Source organism: Ornithodoros turicata, chromosome 9 (genome assembly GCF_037126465.1).
Source record: "Ornithodoros turicata isolate Travis chromosome 9, ASM3712646v1, whole genome shotgun sequence".
Lineage (NCBI taxonomy): Eukaryota > Metazoa > Arthropoda > Arachnida > Ixodida > Argasidae > Ornithodoros > Ornithodoros turicata.
The window spans coordinates 23,380,594-23,395,417 of NC_088209.1; the positions used below are offsets into that span (position 1 = coordinate 23,380,594).

General features: G+C 46.0%; 1 protein-coding gene across 3 annotated transcripts in view; it reads right to left on the reverse strand.

The window, feature by feature from the left end:
• Positions 1-14,824, reverse strand: part of LOC135368392 (collagen alpha-1(VIII) chain-like) — a 51,664-nt gene that overhangs the window by 4,560 nt on the left and 32,280 nt on the right. The window contains exons 3-27 of one of the 3 annotated variants that reach the window (XM_064601609.1): positions 10,384-10,413; positions 10,237-10,306; positions 9,541-9,576; positions 9,099-9,127; positions 8,772-8,828; positions 8,294-8,386; positions 8,161-8,223; positions 7,961-8,104; positions 7,665-7,811; positions 6,415-6,513; positions 6,066-6,185; positions 5,880-5,942; positions 5,688-5,798; positions 5,477-5,563; positions 4,547-4,645; positions 4,383-4,404; positions 4,212-4,306; positions 3,504-3,581; positions 3,322-3,412; positions 3,139-3,260; positions 2,938-3,066; positions 2,839-2,877; positions 2,605-2,667; positions 2,127-2,321; positions 1,954-2,069 (exon numbers count right to left, since the gene is read on the reverse strand). In XM_064601609.1, the coding sequence (XP_064457679.1) occupies positions 1,954-2,069; positions 2,127-2,321; positions 2,605-2,667; positions 2,839-2,877; positions 2,938-3,066; positions 3,139-3,260; positions 3,322-3,412; positions 3,504-3,581; positions 4,212-4,306; positions 4,383-4,404; positions 4,547-4,645; positions 5,477-5,563; positions 5,688-5,798; positions 5,880-5,942; positions 6,066-6,185; positions 6,415-6,513; positions 7,665-7,811; positions 7,961-8,104; positions 8,161-8,223; positions 8,294-8,386; positions 8,772-8,828; positions 9,099-9,127; positions 9,541-9,576; positions 10,237-10,306; positions 10,384-10,413 (2,198 nt within the window). The remainder of the gene's footprint in view (positions 1-1,953; positions 2,070-2,126; positions 2,322-2,604; positions 2,668-2,838; positions 2,878-2,937; positions 3,067-3,138; positions 3,261-3,321; positions 3,413-3,503; positions 3,582-4,211; positions 4,307-4,382; positions 4,405-4,546; positions 4,646-5,476; positions 5,564-5,687; positions 5,799-5,879; positions 5,943-6,065; positions 6,186-6,414; positions 6,514-7,664; positions 7,812-7,960; positions 8,105-8,160; positions 8,224-8,293; positions 8,387-8,771; positions 8,829-9,098; positions 9,128-9,540; positions 9,577-10,236; positions 10,307-10,383; positions 10,414-14,824) is intronic. The other 2 variants (XM_064601610.1, XM_064601611.1) reach the window with 2 other exon arrangements.

The following is a 14,824-nucleotide window of genomic DNA, read 5'->3' on the forward strand; positions in this document are numbered from 1 at the left end:
GACATAGTCGAGTTGGCCGTCTGCTACATACGATGGCGTCTGCGGTTTTGGGACGCGTTTTGATTAGGAAAGGCAGATTGCTCGACTTGAAAGTTGCACGCACGCGTTCGACGGATTTTGTTCCGATGCAAAACCTCGTTGCGAAGTACAGTGCCTTCCAAACTGTGAATTGACAGTCATTTGCGCGTTGCCACTCAAACACGCGTCGACGAATTACCCGTGCACGAGATGCGATCTGAAGGACAACGTAGTTCTGAGAGTGAAAACGATGATGACTACGGCGGATCCAGGGAGGGGGGAACAACAGCTTTATTTGAATGGTGATGAGTGGGGAGTTTTAATCGACGAGGAGGTAAACATTGAATTTCCCCCCCTCCCCTCCCCCACTACGCGTTTCGAGAATGAACCCGCCCCTGACTGACTGTCTGACGACCTATTATCTGAAATATCCTACTTTTGCCATATTGCATGCAATGCGGGCGCAGTTCACGCGCAAAAAAGAAAAAAGAAAGAAAACATTGAACGGTCGCCAGACACGCCTGCTGCAAGCGAGCTGACGTCACTTACATCCTTTGCTCACTGCAAGGTTGCACCAAGCTAGCCCGACAGTGGCCAAGGTCGTCTGCATTTGACGCCACACAGCCAGTTTCTCCGTCGGGTTGGCAGCGGAGGCGTCGAAGCAGTCTCTCTTCTTTAGCCGTGGTTCTCCATTGTTCTAGCCAATGTTGACTTCATACTCCACATGGTGAATGGTAGCGGCTAGGAATGCATACATATGCTTGCGGAAGTTTTTGAAATCTCCGTCATGGTCCCTTTAGAAGTAGAGCTTGATAAAAAACTTTCGTGCTCTCAACAAACGTGCATGTTCAGCGGCGTTCTACAGTTCAATATTGTTGACGTGATTCCTAGCGGCGATTTCGCGAAAGTTCATGTTCTACGATACTCTGGTATAATTATCGGATTTTGCGTTCCCGTCAATATCGTTATAAACGGGCTCGACTGGTAGTCACTTGTAATCCTTGTCACTGCGGCGTTGATTGAAAAATCAGGACACTTCTGTGTGATGTAGTGTCTTCTCTGGCTTGTCTCAGAGGGATGAGCAAGGCATTTTGTCGGTGATGAAACAGACCTGTTGTCGTGATGTGATAAAGAAAAAATGGGTATGTGAGTTTCGACGAAGTCGAACTGGCCTGTTGTCGTGGCACGCTATAATTCCAATTCTCTGGGCCTATGGGTGACGCCAGTGGCACTGGAGGGAATGTCACAAGTTATATGAGTAACAATTGTTCTGTAAATAATTTGAATTTGTGGTTCCATTGCTTACGCGAGTCGACCTCCACCAAAAAGTGAATCAATTTTCAGCTTTAGAAGTTCTTCTTCTTTCTTGTTCCTTTTTAATGTTCTATGCGTCATGTCCTATTCTTTCTGTTGTGTGTTCTGGTTGCCGGCGGGCAGGTGGTGGTGGTGGTGTCGAAAACCGGCTTGCCGTTGTTGGCCTCACGTATGTGGGCTGCGTCACGACTGTGGCCAGGATGAGATGAGATGGTGTGATAACAGATGAAGGAATGATGACGGCCGAAATTTAAGATTTAGGGCAGTCACTGCAGAGTTGCCGAGAAGTCCGAGCAGTACTCATAGCCTTTGAGCGAGGCCAGATTCCTGGAGAAAGTAGACGAGGCTGCGAATTTTGGAGTGTCTTTCCGTGAAAGAGCCGGTGGGCAGACTGCCCTGAAATACACGTTACCAACCAACCCAAACTAAGCAATGGTTGCCGTACATAAATACTCCTGCGCCATCATAGCACGTGAACATACTCAGCTTCAACAGCTGAAGAAGAGCCATGTAGCTATGCTATGCTGTGGAGCCTTTCGGAAGAAAATATAGAATTGGGACTGCGTCAATGACCATGTTAAAGACTATCTTGCATACCAGAAGTTTCGCCCAGCCACTTACCACGTATTATCGGCAAGGACGTTTCTTCCATCAAACGAGTAGATCCTGGGTGGATAAGGAAACGTGCCACCCCCTCCCGAAAACAGCTCTTTCCAGGAATTGAACACCACCTCACCCTGGAAGAGTCGAGTCGGCAGTCAGGAAGTAGTCGGGAATCCTCACTGGCATATTACCTTCAGATTAACTAATGGAAGATCAGCATCTTTAGATCGTACGATACTGTTGAGGTTCTGGACACGGGATGCAAGGAGAGCTCTGAAGGTGCCCCGTAGGTGCGCGTGTCTGGACTGCCGATAGCACTCGTAGTCTGCTCCGCGGACGCCGTGCATGTCACCCGTCCACGGCTGGTTCAAAGCCGCGATGCGAAGCTGTGCGTCCCCAACCCCCCCATTGTGAGTTCATGGCTAACATAATCGTAAGAAAAGAATGACAGAAGGAAGTGGAGAATGCAAGAGACGTTTACCTTCCTTCGTATCTAAGGGAACATTTGGTAGCGTGAAAGGCAACATATGAGGCACAGTTATTGGTTTTTCGTTATGAAAGAACAACAAGCTTTATATGCACACTCGAATAAGTTAAAAAATGTGACACTTTTGTTTTTTGATGGCGTATTTCGTGGACTGTCCCCGATATAAGTTTCAGCAGGCATACCTTGGGAGAATCCATCCTGAGACTGTCAGGTGAGAGTGATGGTGATGGTGCCGTCGTCGAGGTCTAAAATGTTGTAGTAGAAGATTGAGTTGCCAAAGGGGTTTTTAAAAGGTAATAGTGAAACCAGATGGTGGTGTTATTGCAGGCATCACCACCACTTAGTTTTATGGAAGCCTTACACTCCATCGAACGGCCTACCGGGAAGTAATGAGGATAGAAAACCGTCATACTCACAGTTGTGGTGGTCTTTGGCAACTGAACGAGAGACCCAAGCTGTAGAAAAGTTGTGCTTTAAGTAAAAGTTAGGGATGTATTCCCATAATTCCGCCTTACAGCGATGTACTGCCATCCAGCGCTGACTCGAACAAGCAGGACTTCTTCGTCAAGCACAAACGCTTGTGTGCCTAATGGGCTGATATCGGACATTCTCAGCAGAGAATCCATATTCTTGAATGTTACAGCCTTCAATGGATAAAAGGATGTGTGTAAGAAAATTTTAAATGGGTGGAACACATACTAGATAGTTTATGCTACCCCTGGGACGATCGATGGTTGAGAGCTCTTTGCTTGCACAACCGATGGACCTGGTGGTCCAGGAGGACCCGGAGGACCGGGGGCACCTGGCACCCCTGGCGGTCCCTGTATTACTTGACCACCTGCGAGCACGCAATTGTCCTGGTTACTGTGCTTTCAAACGTAATGAACGAAGGCACCGACCTCTAGTGTTAATACTGTTGGAAGTATCAACCCATTGCGTAAGTCCTGGAGGGCCTGGTGGCCCGGGGGATCCAGGTACGCCGGGTTCACCCTATGTCATGAAACGTAGATTTATTAAGTAATTAGGTATACCATTATTAAAGAACGCTGTTATATCAACACAGAGGCAACAGTGTACGTACCTTTGTTCCCGCGTGTGATCCAGCACTAAAACTGATGGGTCCCGGAGGTCCCGGTGGGCCGTGGTCACCTTTTTCGCCCTGTGGAACGGATAATGTTAGCCTCTGCATGGCAGTCCAGAAACGTGTTGCAACAAGTTGCAGCCTATTTCTCTTTTTCTCAGTGAGGAATACTGTTTAGTAGGGCTAGATTCGCACCAGTGCACACCACACTCCTACATTCATCACTCATGGTAAAGTCAGTCGAGTTCATCTGCTACAATTTGGATGTGGGACCTCTGTTATAATTTGTTTCAAAAACTTTACTCATAAACAGTATTTTTAAGCACACAACAGTCAGAAAAAAAAAAAGCATGAAACAGAAGCCCTGCACACTCACAAGGAATGGTTGTCGCCATTCCTTGTGTCTTTTTGTCGTAGACTTCGGCTGTACCCCTGGTCACGAAGCTTCCCCTATGCATCATTGGGATTACTGTGGCCTTCATGCACAATGTGATAGGTAGCAGAAAGCTCTAGCCGACGTGTTGTGCGCCCCCCCCCCCCCCCCCCCGAAGGACTGTATTATGAATACAGTCTTCGCGGTTCTCTTCATTGCAGTGCAAAAGAGGAATTTTCTACATATGACCAGCGCGTATCCGCTGCCACGAAGCGGAGTGGTGTGTTATGAACTATAGCGTGAATCCAGCAAAACAGCTAGAATGAAGTACTTGCCTTATGTCCTGGAAGGCCCATGGGACCTCGTTCTCCGGTTGGACCAATAGGCCCTGTGAATCCAATGTCGCCCTTTTCACCTTTTGTGCCTTCATCTGTTATGGAAGCAAAATAAAAATCGTCCGCATTATCTTGTCGAAAGATGTGTGTGAGGATGAACTAAAAACTTACTCGCAATGTAGGTCAGGCCATCCTAAACGTAAACACAATTGTTACAGATTTGTGAGTGAACGAATGAGACACTTTTACAGAGGTCAACTGGTCAACCACTCCAACATGACAATTCGTGACGTGATGACTTCAGTTACCAATCGTGTGCTTGAAAGTTCACCTACCGATGCGTCGAGGTAAGTGGCCGGCCCTGGCGGACCTGGTTCACCTCGCTCGCCTTTGCTGCACTCTCCCTTTTCTCCTTTTGGTCCTGCCGGACCAACCTGCAGAATTTGTAAGCCATCATGTCCAGTCATCCAGACATGCATGCTGAATCAGCGATCGGGAGAACTACGTTTGAGAAAGTCATTGGCAGCATACTCCTGCACCGCCATTTAGTCGTCGTAAAGGATCGTGCTTGCTGTGATATTCTGTGGCGATGTACAGTGGATTCCCCCCCCCCCCCTCTGTTTTGTGCAACCCGTGAAATTTTTCAGATTCCCCAATACAGCGCGGTTGCCAATGATACACCTCTAAACATGTGTCCATATACATGTACCCCTCCCCCCTTTTTCTGGTCTTGTACAAGAGCGACTTTTCAACATAACATCCGTGTAGTGCATTTTTAACGCAATTTTTCTGAGAGAGCGTCCGTCCCGTCCGTTACACTCATTTCCTCACACTCCACCGCATGATGGTCGCACGTAGATACCCTTTCCCCATCTTTAACAACCGGTCTCTTCGAGTATGTGTTGATTTTCTCAGTGCTTCTTTGCAACAGCGTTGTGGTTCTTTGTGTTTGTGGCTCTGACATCGGGATGATGTGGAGAATACCTATGGTGTGCAGTGTGGTACGTATCGGCGCGTATGTGTGTCGCATGTGGGCCCTGATTTCAATAAGTTTTCCAGTTGCAGGTTAGCGCTCGTCGTGTGCGCACTCACTTCTTGTGTCTTCGTCTCGTCGCGTTATTTCGTTTCGCCAACTTTCCAGAGGATGGCGCGCTCACAAAGCGTGTGATCGCAAAGGTTAAATCAAGCTGAGCAAACGTCGAACCCGTCTAAAATCCGCGTCACAAAGAGTGCCATATTGTAGAGTGGGTGTAGTGCTTTCTTACCAGGCGTTCTAACTCGCCCACAAAGCTCCCTGGAGGACCCGGGGGTCCTTTCTTGCCCCTGCGACCCCTGTCACCTTTGTCACCCTTCTGCAAGTAGAAGAAAAGCAATGAATTGTCCTCGTTGTGTTTTTCCAGCAATCGTACTCCTATAGATGAACCGACTGCAAGACCATTTCGTGAAGCATGCATGTGATGATGTTTTAGTTCTTACTTGAGCAACGAGAATTCTACCCTCCAGGTCTTCGTAGTGAACCTCTCCGGGGTCGCCCTTGCTGCCCTTTAGTCCTGGCAACCCGTTAAAACCGTTGTTTCCCTTTTCGCCCTGGTACACACATGCGCGCAATTGTATTTCAAAGGCGTAAAAAGCAGCTTTAGGTGCAAAGGCAATCGCGTTGTCGCTCACCTTTGGTCCGTCTTTCCCTGCTGGCCCAATGGGTCCTGGTAGTCCCATTTCACCTTTGTCTCCCTGCATTGTAACTACGACTAATCAGTATTCGTTCTAGCTGTGGTTCTTTCACATTGCGTATAGCATCTCTCTGCACGTCCACTCCATCGTGTGAGTGCACGCGCAGATGTCCAGTATGTTCACCTTTGTTCCTGGTACAAAGGAGAGTGAACCGCTTCCAAAATCGAGGTCGCTGTCGCGCGGCATTGTGTACACATTTCCTGGAGGTCCGGGAGGGCCGGGCAGCCCGACTCCTATTTCACCCTGCGCAATTTCACATGATCCATGATTGTGCTCCACTGGTCGTGTGCTACCTCCACAAGTGCGACAGTAGAGGTGGTGTGAAAAAAATAGTTTCTATACGGCTGAACGGACGTAAAGATTGATAGCAACAAATATATATATATGCAAAGACTAAAACGTAAAAAGAGTGTCACCAGACAGTCTGTTCATGTCAGTTATACGCTTTCTGACAACAATCTGTGAAGCATACCTTCTGTCCCTTTTGTCCTGGCGTGCCGGGCTCCCCAGATGGTCCTGGAACGCCAGGCATTCCATGATCTCCTTTTAGACCCGGGGGTCCAATAGGGCCCTGTTTTAAACGCGTGTGATCAAAGATTGTTGGTGTGGTGTGGTGTGTCCGTAGCAGAATACATGAGAGGTAAACACTTGTGGGATTGTGTGGCTTGTCCCACTGGGTTCTGGGTCCGACCCACCTGTGCGTCAACCAGGCCAAGAAGTTTATTCCACCACACTTTGAACTGTCTCACTTCGTGCCTTGTTTCCCCAAGGCAGCAATGTCGTCTTTCGCAAACATGCGCTGCTCTTCTGCAGCCATTCGGGTCTTGGTGCTAGACGCACGGAACAGGGCAGTTCGAAGTGTGGTGAAGCCAACCTGTTGCCGTGGCAAGCTAGAGTTCCTGTTCCCTTGGCCTAGGTGACACGGGTGGCTCGTGCACATAAGCCAGTGTTACACGGAATGCTTCCCACAATATTTACTGCAGATCTCTGCCACGTTAATTTGTTCACGCATTGCGGGTAATCACTCCTTTGCTATGTACCCGTAGAACTGATTGTGACCCATTACTCTGTATGTTAGATGAGTTTAACAGTATTTTCAGACAGCTTACTAGCACCTGGTTCTTTATGCTAACTTCGTACATACATGTAAAGGGTGCCTTGGTTTTTGAGAGTAATCAAAAGAAACATTGTGTAACCAAATGCGGAGCTCACTTAGCAAAAAGGTTTTTTAGAGATGCGAGACCTGCCTGTTTTCGAAGCATACAATTACTGAGGTGTGTCCGGGGACGCGATACAAATTACGAAATAAAAAGGAACGCAATAATATCTACCATACATATGGAACGAAAACCAACTCTGTCTGTTCCAAATTTTCATAGTTAGTCTTGAACAGTATATTTGCGTCGACCGCGACATTTGGTACATTTCAAACAAGCGACAGCAAGTTGTAAGAATGGAAGCTTCACTAGGTGTAGCGTCAAGCGTCAGCACAGCACAGTAAGCCAACCGGCTTAGAGTACGGAGCACGTAGGAAGAAGCACTGGTAGTGGTAAGGGAGGAGAGCTAAGTATCGTGAACTTAAAACTATACAGCGCAAAGCGCCACACAAGCTGTAAGCAACATGATTTCTAAGCACTGCGTGCCATCAGCTGTGTTATGCCCTTCCGTCACATTTATCGGCTGACCATTGTCTGTCAGTCATACAGTTTCTTCGTAAGATACCTGATCGCCCTTATGTCCTCGGGGTCCTATGGATCCTGCATCTCCTTTAGGTCCTTGAAGGCCTTTTGGTCCCGGTACACCCTGAAAGCCTCCTGTTCTGCCGTTAAAACCCCCACTGTACAAGCCAGACGAGTAGCCGTTGTCGAGCTGCGTTTTGCCAACGTTCAAGGACATGCCAGACGTACAAAGCAAATCAAGCAGTGTAAGCGAACAACTGTAAGCACTGTTAGACAGGCTGTGGAAGGATAGAGCAGAAGTTCAAGGGGCATGCTATAAAGCTGACGCTGAAGATTTACATCAAATATGCGCGGCGCTGAAGGGCCCGGAGGTCCGGGTGGCCCAGGTAAACCACGTGAGCCCTGAAGGCCAGGTGAGCCGTCAATGCCCGGCTTTCCAGGTACACCGGGAAGGCCGGTGAGTCCTTGGAGACCAGTTGGTCCCTACGAACGAGCACTTATCGTCACCACGTGACGTAGGTCCCAACAATAAGCAATACCTGCGGACCTGGCGGTCCTGGTGAACCCTCTGGACCTTGCAAGCCTCGGTGACCAGGAGGGCCCTTGGTGAGGGATCGTGAGGGAGAGTTCGTGATCGAAGACCATCAATGCGGAGCGATTCGTCGTACTTACCGGGGGTCCAGGTGAACCGTCACGTCCTTTCTCCCCACGTGGACCTCTGGTGACGGTGCTAATGTTGCCGCTGCAGTAGCAGAACTTATCGGTCTGCGAATGTATGAAGACGACAAAGTAGAGGATCGCAGCAGTTTGCCATACGTCACTAAGCTTAGCTTCGTTTTTTTGAACGATGCTGGTGTATAGTACATGGGTGAGCGGGCTAATTGCGACTACTGACAAGTGGATTGTATTACGGAATTTGAGCCTGTTGGTACATTGCAGTGTTCGCGCTAAAAGACAAGGACCGCGAAACCACGCCACACAACAACGCTAAGCGGTCGGTGGTCTGGTGCTGTTTCATGGCCTTGTCTTTGTGTGCCTTTTAGCGCTTTTATCATGAACATTGGGTATTTATAGTTCAACGTGACGTTGCACAGCGTAGTCCAGTGTTTGACAATAGGACACTTCACTTGTTGCGACGTGGCTGCTATACCTGAGTCATAGGAGGACTGGTGGTAACCACCATGAAATCTTCAGGGATGTCATGCTCCTGAAAGCAAACGTTTATGTCATACTAAGACACATTTGCTGAACAGCGAACATAACGCGAGAGACACAGTATATAAGATATTTCTCTTCTCTGCAGTGAGCAATTAGAACACTATGCAAAGTGAGAGGTAATTTTCTTTTCGTATGGTAAAGAGAAGCGCGGAAGAAACGAAGACACAACTGTGTCATCATCTGAAAAAGTCAACTCTACAACGCAGCGCTGGAAACCATACGAAGAAATAGAGAGCCCACGGCATGGGTATATACTAACCTGTTGGAAGTCTGTCCCTGTGCCGATGCCTTGCAACAAAAGGATGAGAGTTATCAGTCTGCACAGGGCCTTCTCTTATGGCATGCCTCCTACAGGATGCACCGCTTTGTCATACGAATTAATCAATCTCGTCAGGACCACAGAAAAACTGCGCTATAGGTACAGCGCGATTCCTCTTGTACCGACGTCTATATGCCTCACGCTGTGTCTGTGGAAGACATGTCTAAGTTTTGCCGTTCTGACACGCCATTCGTGCAATATGGACAGCTTGAACACGGAAAATCCTGCGCTATGCACAGCTAAGGACAAAAAAGTTGATCACGAACTGAACCATTACGGCCCCTGGATCTGGGTCTGCATACGACACCATATCGGACTTATCGTAAGGCACAACGAAATACAAAGCAAATGGGATGGGACAACTGAAAATTGGGCAACTTACCCGTCGGTGGAGGAGGTGGTGGAACGGGTGGGAGATCTTCAACATAATGCGGGAAAAAGAAGCATAAAATCGGTAAAAGCTATCGGCGAGGATGCTTAAAGGAGGATATGTAAGGGAATAATGTGTACACTTGATAAAAAAGGAGTAAAGTGGTAAGCGGTTAGAGCTTATAGTCCACTAGATGGCAACACTCTCCATTTTACTCCCGTGACTCTGAAAGTTACTCTCCATTACACTGCAAATATTCCCTGAACTTAGCACTGCCGTGCAATTCTAGTTTCCAAAAGGACTAATGATAGTGGTTATGCATTTACTCCCGCAAGGGACTAAAATTACTCCCCCCCCCCCCCCGCTTATAGATTATAGGAAAATTACGTCGCCATGAAATAATGGCTCTTACAGTCTTCAGAGGAACCATGCATCGTGTTTTCCCATATTTTCCAATATTTCCCACTTTGTTCAAATATCGGTATAAGTTTTGTATTTGCATAGAAGAGACTGCTTTTTCATGGAAAAAGGCTTTATGAGCATCTAATCATCGTCCTTGTATAGTAGTCGACATCGATGCGGCAATTCAGTATCATCCACCTTTTCTGTGCTTTGGCTGTGTGGGCCATTGCTTACTAAGTTCTCTCAACAGCTGAAAATCGTCACGCTATACGAAACTCTTCGAAGAAACCGGAACAAGGGCATCACCTGGTTCAGCACTGCCTTCGTCGAACTCATCTGAAAACAGATCCTCTCCTTTGATATCCGGCACATCGTACTGTAAAGACAAATGACGTCACATGTGAGACCCTGTGATATTTAACAACAAAAGGTGAAATAGGAATTGACGAGCACCTGTTCTGGGGAGTCACCACTGCTGATCGGCTGCAAAGAGAGAAACAAAAAAACGAACAAAAAAAAAAACAGTTTTTACTACTGCTGCGCAATCTTTGGATTGCAGTCCTACACACTAAAAACAGATGGTAGTGGTGGTGTGGTAATGAAACAGGACTGGTGGTGGTGGTGGTGGGTTAAAGGGCTCGCCGTTGTCGGCCTCACAGAGGTGGGCAACGTCACGACTGGCGCCCTGGGGAATGTGCGTCCTGGGCCGACTTCAAAGGGAACTGTGCTGACACGTGTCTGAAAGCGTCTGAGCACTACTTCAGCACATAGTGCTCTCTTAACCAATCAACATCCTCGTTCTGCCCCCCTGATTGGTTAAAAACGGGAGGCGTACGCTTTTTTGGAACACTTATGCAGTTCAAAAAAAAAAAAAGGCGTACGCCCCGTACTTTCCACAAATCGGAAGTGGTAAATGTATCATTTTGTGCAATGGTTAGCCTCCACCGTGTTATGTGGTGAAGTTTTGTTTTTAAAGTGTAGGTAGGTAAAAAAAAAAATGAAACTCTGCTCATTATTGGGTGTTTCGCAAACTTGCCTGACGAAGACTGAAAGGCAGAATGGTTATCGTAGTTCGCTAGTGCCGTATAGTCAAAAACAATTTTTAAGTAAAAATTGATTGGTCACCGCTCCCGTGGCGAGGCCTCCGGTACAGAAGACGCGCTATGTCTCATTTGACGCGTTACTCTATATTTTCCTATCAAAAATCTCGATTGAGGCAGGCAATGTTTTCTTTTCCCCGCTGCCGTTACGAGTCAAATCACGTTCGCTGTGACTTAGGCGTACACTTGGAAACGCCGCGTTCGTTTTGTACAAACCGCAGCACCTTTCGGCTTTGGTTACCGCACATCGCAGCTGTCGATCACAATCTCCCATCATTGTAATTCTCGAGACATCTTCCACTCTCCCGATACCCTCCCACTTCCCCGAGCGACTTGCTGCCACGCAGGTCGCCCGTCTACCCGACGTCACCCCCTGCCGCCTCCCACAGACACAACATCCAACTCCATCGTCAATCTCGTGGCTAAATATAGCGACGAAACAAAACAATTCTTGTCATCCCCCAGCAAAAATAAAGTGCATGGCCTCCCTATATAATCCCTCCTTCGCGTGTAATGGGCGAATATCCTTTGGGAATGCATCGGCTTGAACGGGAATTTTTTTTGGGGTAGATGCGCACGTGCGTAGAAATCGGAAGAACGCGCGCGACGAAGATCGGCCCTAAATTGACATGTGTGGCACGTGCTGTGTATGCGACAATTCGCCGATCAACACTGTACATGGTCTCCTGGGACATAATGCTGAGCATGCCAGTACACTTCTAAAGATTTGGTTTATCTGGTTGGTTACGCAACCAGCCTAAAAGGTTCTTGGGGGGGAACCTCTCTTCAGTGCAAATTTATTTGGTGCTGAGGAACTGTTTGTGAGGAACCGTTACTGTATCTTAGATATCTGAGTATATATATATATATATATATTGTAACGTATCGCTTTATTCTTACCCTATGTTGTAATAAGTTCCAAGCTGAGAAGAGCAGGGTGTTTCTATATAGCCATTCCGGTACAGGGAAATTTTAACGGAAACACGGAAATACTGCATTTTAAATACCTTTGTTATTGTTTTAGTATCTTACTCAGTACATTCTGTGAAAGGCATTTTTGCTATGTTTCAAATACTTGTTTCAGTATTTTGTAGTCAGTACTCTAGTTACTTTCCGTTTGTCTGAAGTACCCCTGCTTCCCTGGTCTTCTTCTTTTCAGTACATTGTGGAGAAGGACAACTCATTGACCAAGTAGATTACTTCCCAAAGGGAGAGAGGAAGCTTGACTCACGAACACTCTGGAATGCAACTCTATACAGGGTGTTAATTTTTTGTCCGTTACAGATTTTTTATAGAAAAGCTACGACAGCAACATGTTTTTTTTTTTTTTCACCTGAGTTACGGCCAGGCGGACATCCTCTCGAAGAAAGTATATAGCTACAAGGTGACTAATTACGGAAAATTCATTAATACATTAAAAATTAATTCAAATTAAAAATTCTAATTTTTAATGATAAATAATTCATAATAAATAATTCATTAAAATTGGTTCAAATTTAAAACTTAAACCAATTCATTAAAACTTATTTCAAATTCAAAATGCATTCAAAATAATTAACCATTTAATATGTAGTTTTCGAAAAAAAAGCGAGTTAGGAGAACGGGAGACAATCTTCGTTGAAAGCCATATTCCACGTTTTAAAAAAATCCTGAAACGCGCACAAGCGATGGAATTTTTATGTGCAGATGGGCAGAAACTGAAAGCGCGGCGACAGGGAGGGAGCGCAGGGAACACTGCGCTCATTTCACGTCAGAGGGCCACGTGCTTGGGAGCGATGGGGATGATGGTTGGAGTAGGTGCAAGGAGTGCGCGAATTTGAATATTTCAAGTCGAATCGAATATCGAATCAAATGGGGGAAAAGTGCCAAATATCGAACATTCGTGCAAATTTTACAATACGTACCTTTTGCAATAAAAGTTTGCAATTTGTAGCTCGTGGTTTTAGTGAAATTTTTCTGCCATTAACTGTCACAAGCGAGATATCTAAATCTTCTGTGGGAATCCCATACTCTATAACTTTACATAAATAGCGTTTCCGACTTTTCAGCTGAGTCTACTGGGGCAATTATCTTGGTTTCAAAATTTGTTGCGATGCAGTGGATGTTAACAGATAAGGCTGTAATAGTTTCTGAACATCCACAGGTCACTTGTTGGTTTCACAAGTCACCTGTGGATGGCGTCCAGCCTCAGCTTTGCCGTGAACATCCTTTAGCTTTGATTTAGTGTGTATGTCTCCAAAGTGTGTGTGTGCTCCAAAGTCAAAATAAAGTTGTTGTTGTGTGTATGTCTCACCTGGGGATGTTGGATTACTGAAACTTTGAACGTAAAGGATGTCAAAATTTCCCGTCGGCACTGCTAAAGTGCGCATGGGAAGGACGCCGCTCTTTCCTCAGGCGAAGTTAAACAAGAACGGTCCGCCTGTGTTGTGTTGGTCCTGCAGCACTAGCATATTTCGTAAAGCAGGCTTCACCTCATGCAAGGAAGCTTCAGGTGAAGCCCACTTTCGGGGTGGTATCGTTGATACTCGTGGAATACTGTAGTCGAATATTCGGAAAACCGAATATTAGATATTCGATTCGCGAATCGAATACTTCGAATGTTAATATTCGATTCGAATTCGAGAACTCGAATATTCGCATGCCCCTAGTAGGTGCTCATCTGCTGGCCAGATTAACCGCTTTCCGGCCCAGATGAGCCTCCGTCGGCTCCTGAGGCGCGCTGTTTTGGTTTCGGCTCATTTACATAGAGAAATTCAGCTATCGATATTTCACGGAACGCGCTCGTTTCGGAATTTTTAAAAGATAGAATGGCGTTCAACGAGGATTGCCTCCATTCTGCTATCTCGCTTTTTCCAGAAATTCCATAATTAAAGAGTTCATTAATGAATTTTAGGCAGTTAGTCATCTTGTAGTTACATACTTTCTTGGATAGGATGTCCGCCTAGCGGTAGTAACTCAAATACAAAAACGACATCTGTGTTGCTCCTATAGCTTTTTCTATAAAAAAAATTCTGTAACGGACAGAAATGAACAACGTATACGTATGAACCTGTATACAACGCGCCGATAATGTCTAGGCTTAAATAAATAAACAAATAAAACAGCAATCACTTTCGATACCAAAAGTCAAGTACGTTAAATGTATCTTAAATACCCATTTGAAGTATTTTCTACTATACTCTACTTTATTTTTCACTTTGTATTGTATCTTAAGCGCGTTCTCCCTCCAGTATCTATATATACTATCGTGTTTTAAATATATTTTTGTAGCATCTTGTGCACGTCCAACAGCGCCCTGATGTCCCCATCGAGCTTCGGGTCCGTTTCACTGCTGCTTCTGTCCTGGTTGCCTTCGTGACGAAGCGAAAAAGCTTGCAGAATTTTGCATTGTATACATTTTTTCAAAACGAATACTAACCGAACGAAACCTAATTTACAGAGAAACTATAACTTTCAATTCTTTGACGCCGACGCGGTATCGTTGATCGACGACATTCAGGCAGGAGGCACCCAAATGTCTCCACGATCAGAAATCTCGACAGAACGTCGAAAGAAGTATATGAAATCCTTCCACTTTTTCTTTAACCTCTCCACACTTGTTTAGTTATTCGCACATAAATAAAAAGAAACTATTCTCCGACCAGGCGTGGATGTCAATCTATACTCTCCACAGCGTGTGCAGTGCAACGCAATGCAGCACATCTTGAGAATACATTGTGTCTTGATTCGTGTTCATATATATATATATATATATACGGTTGGAATATACTGCATGCTGCAGTCGAGTTTCCAGC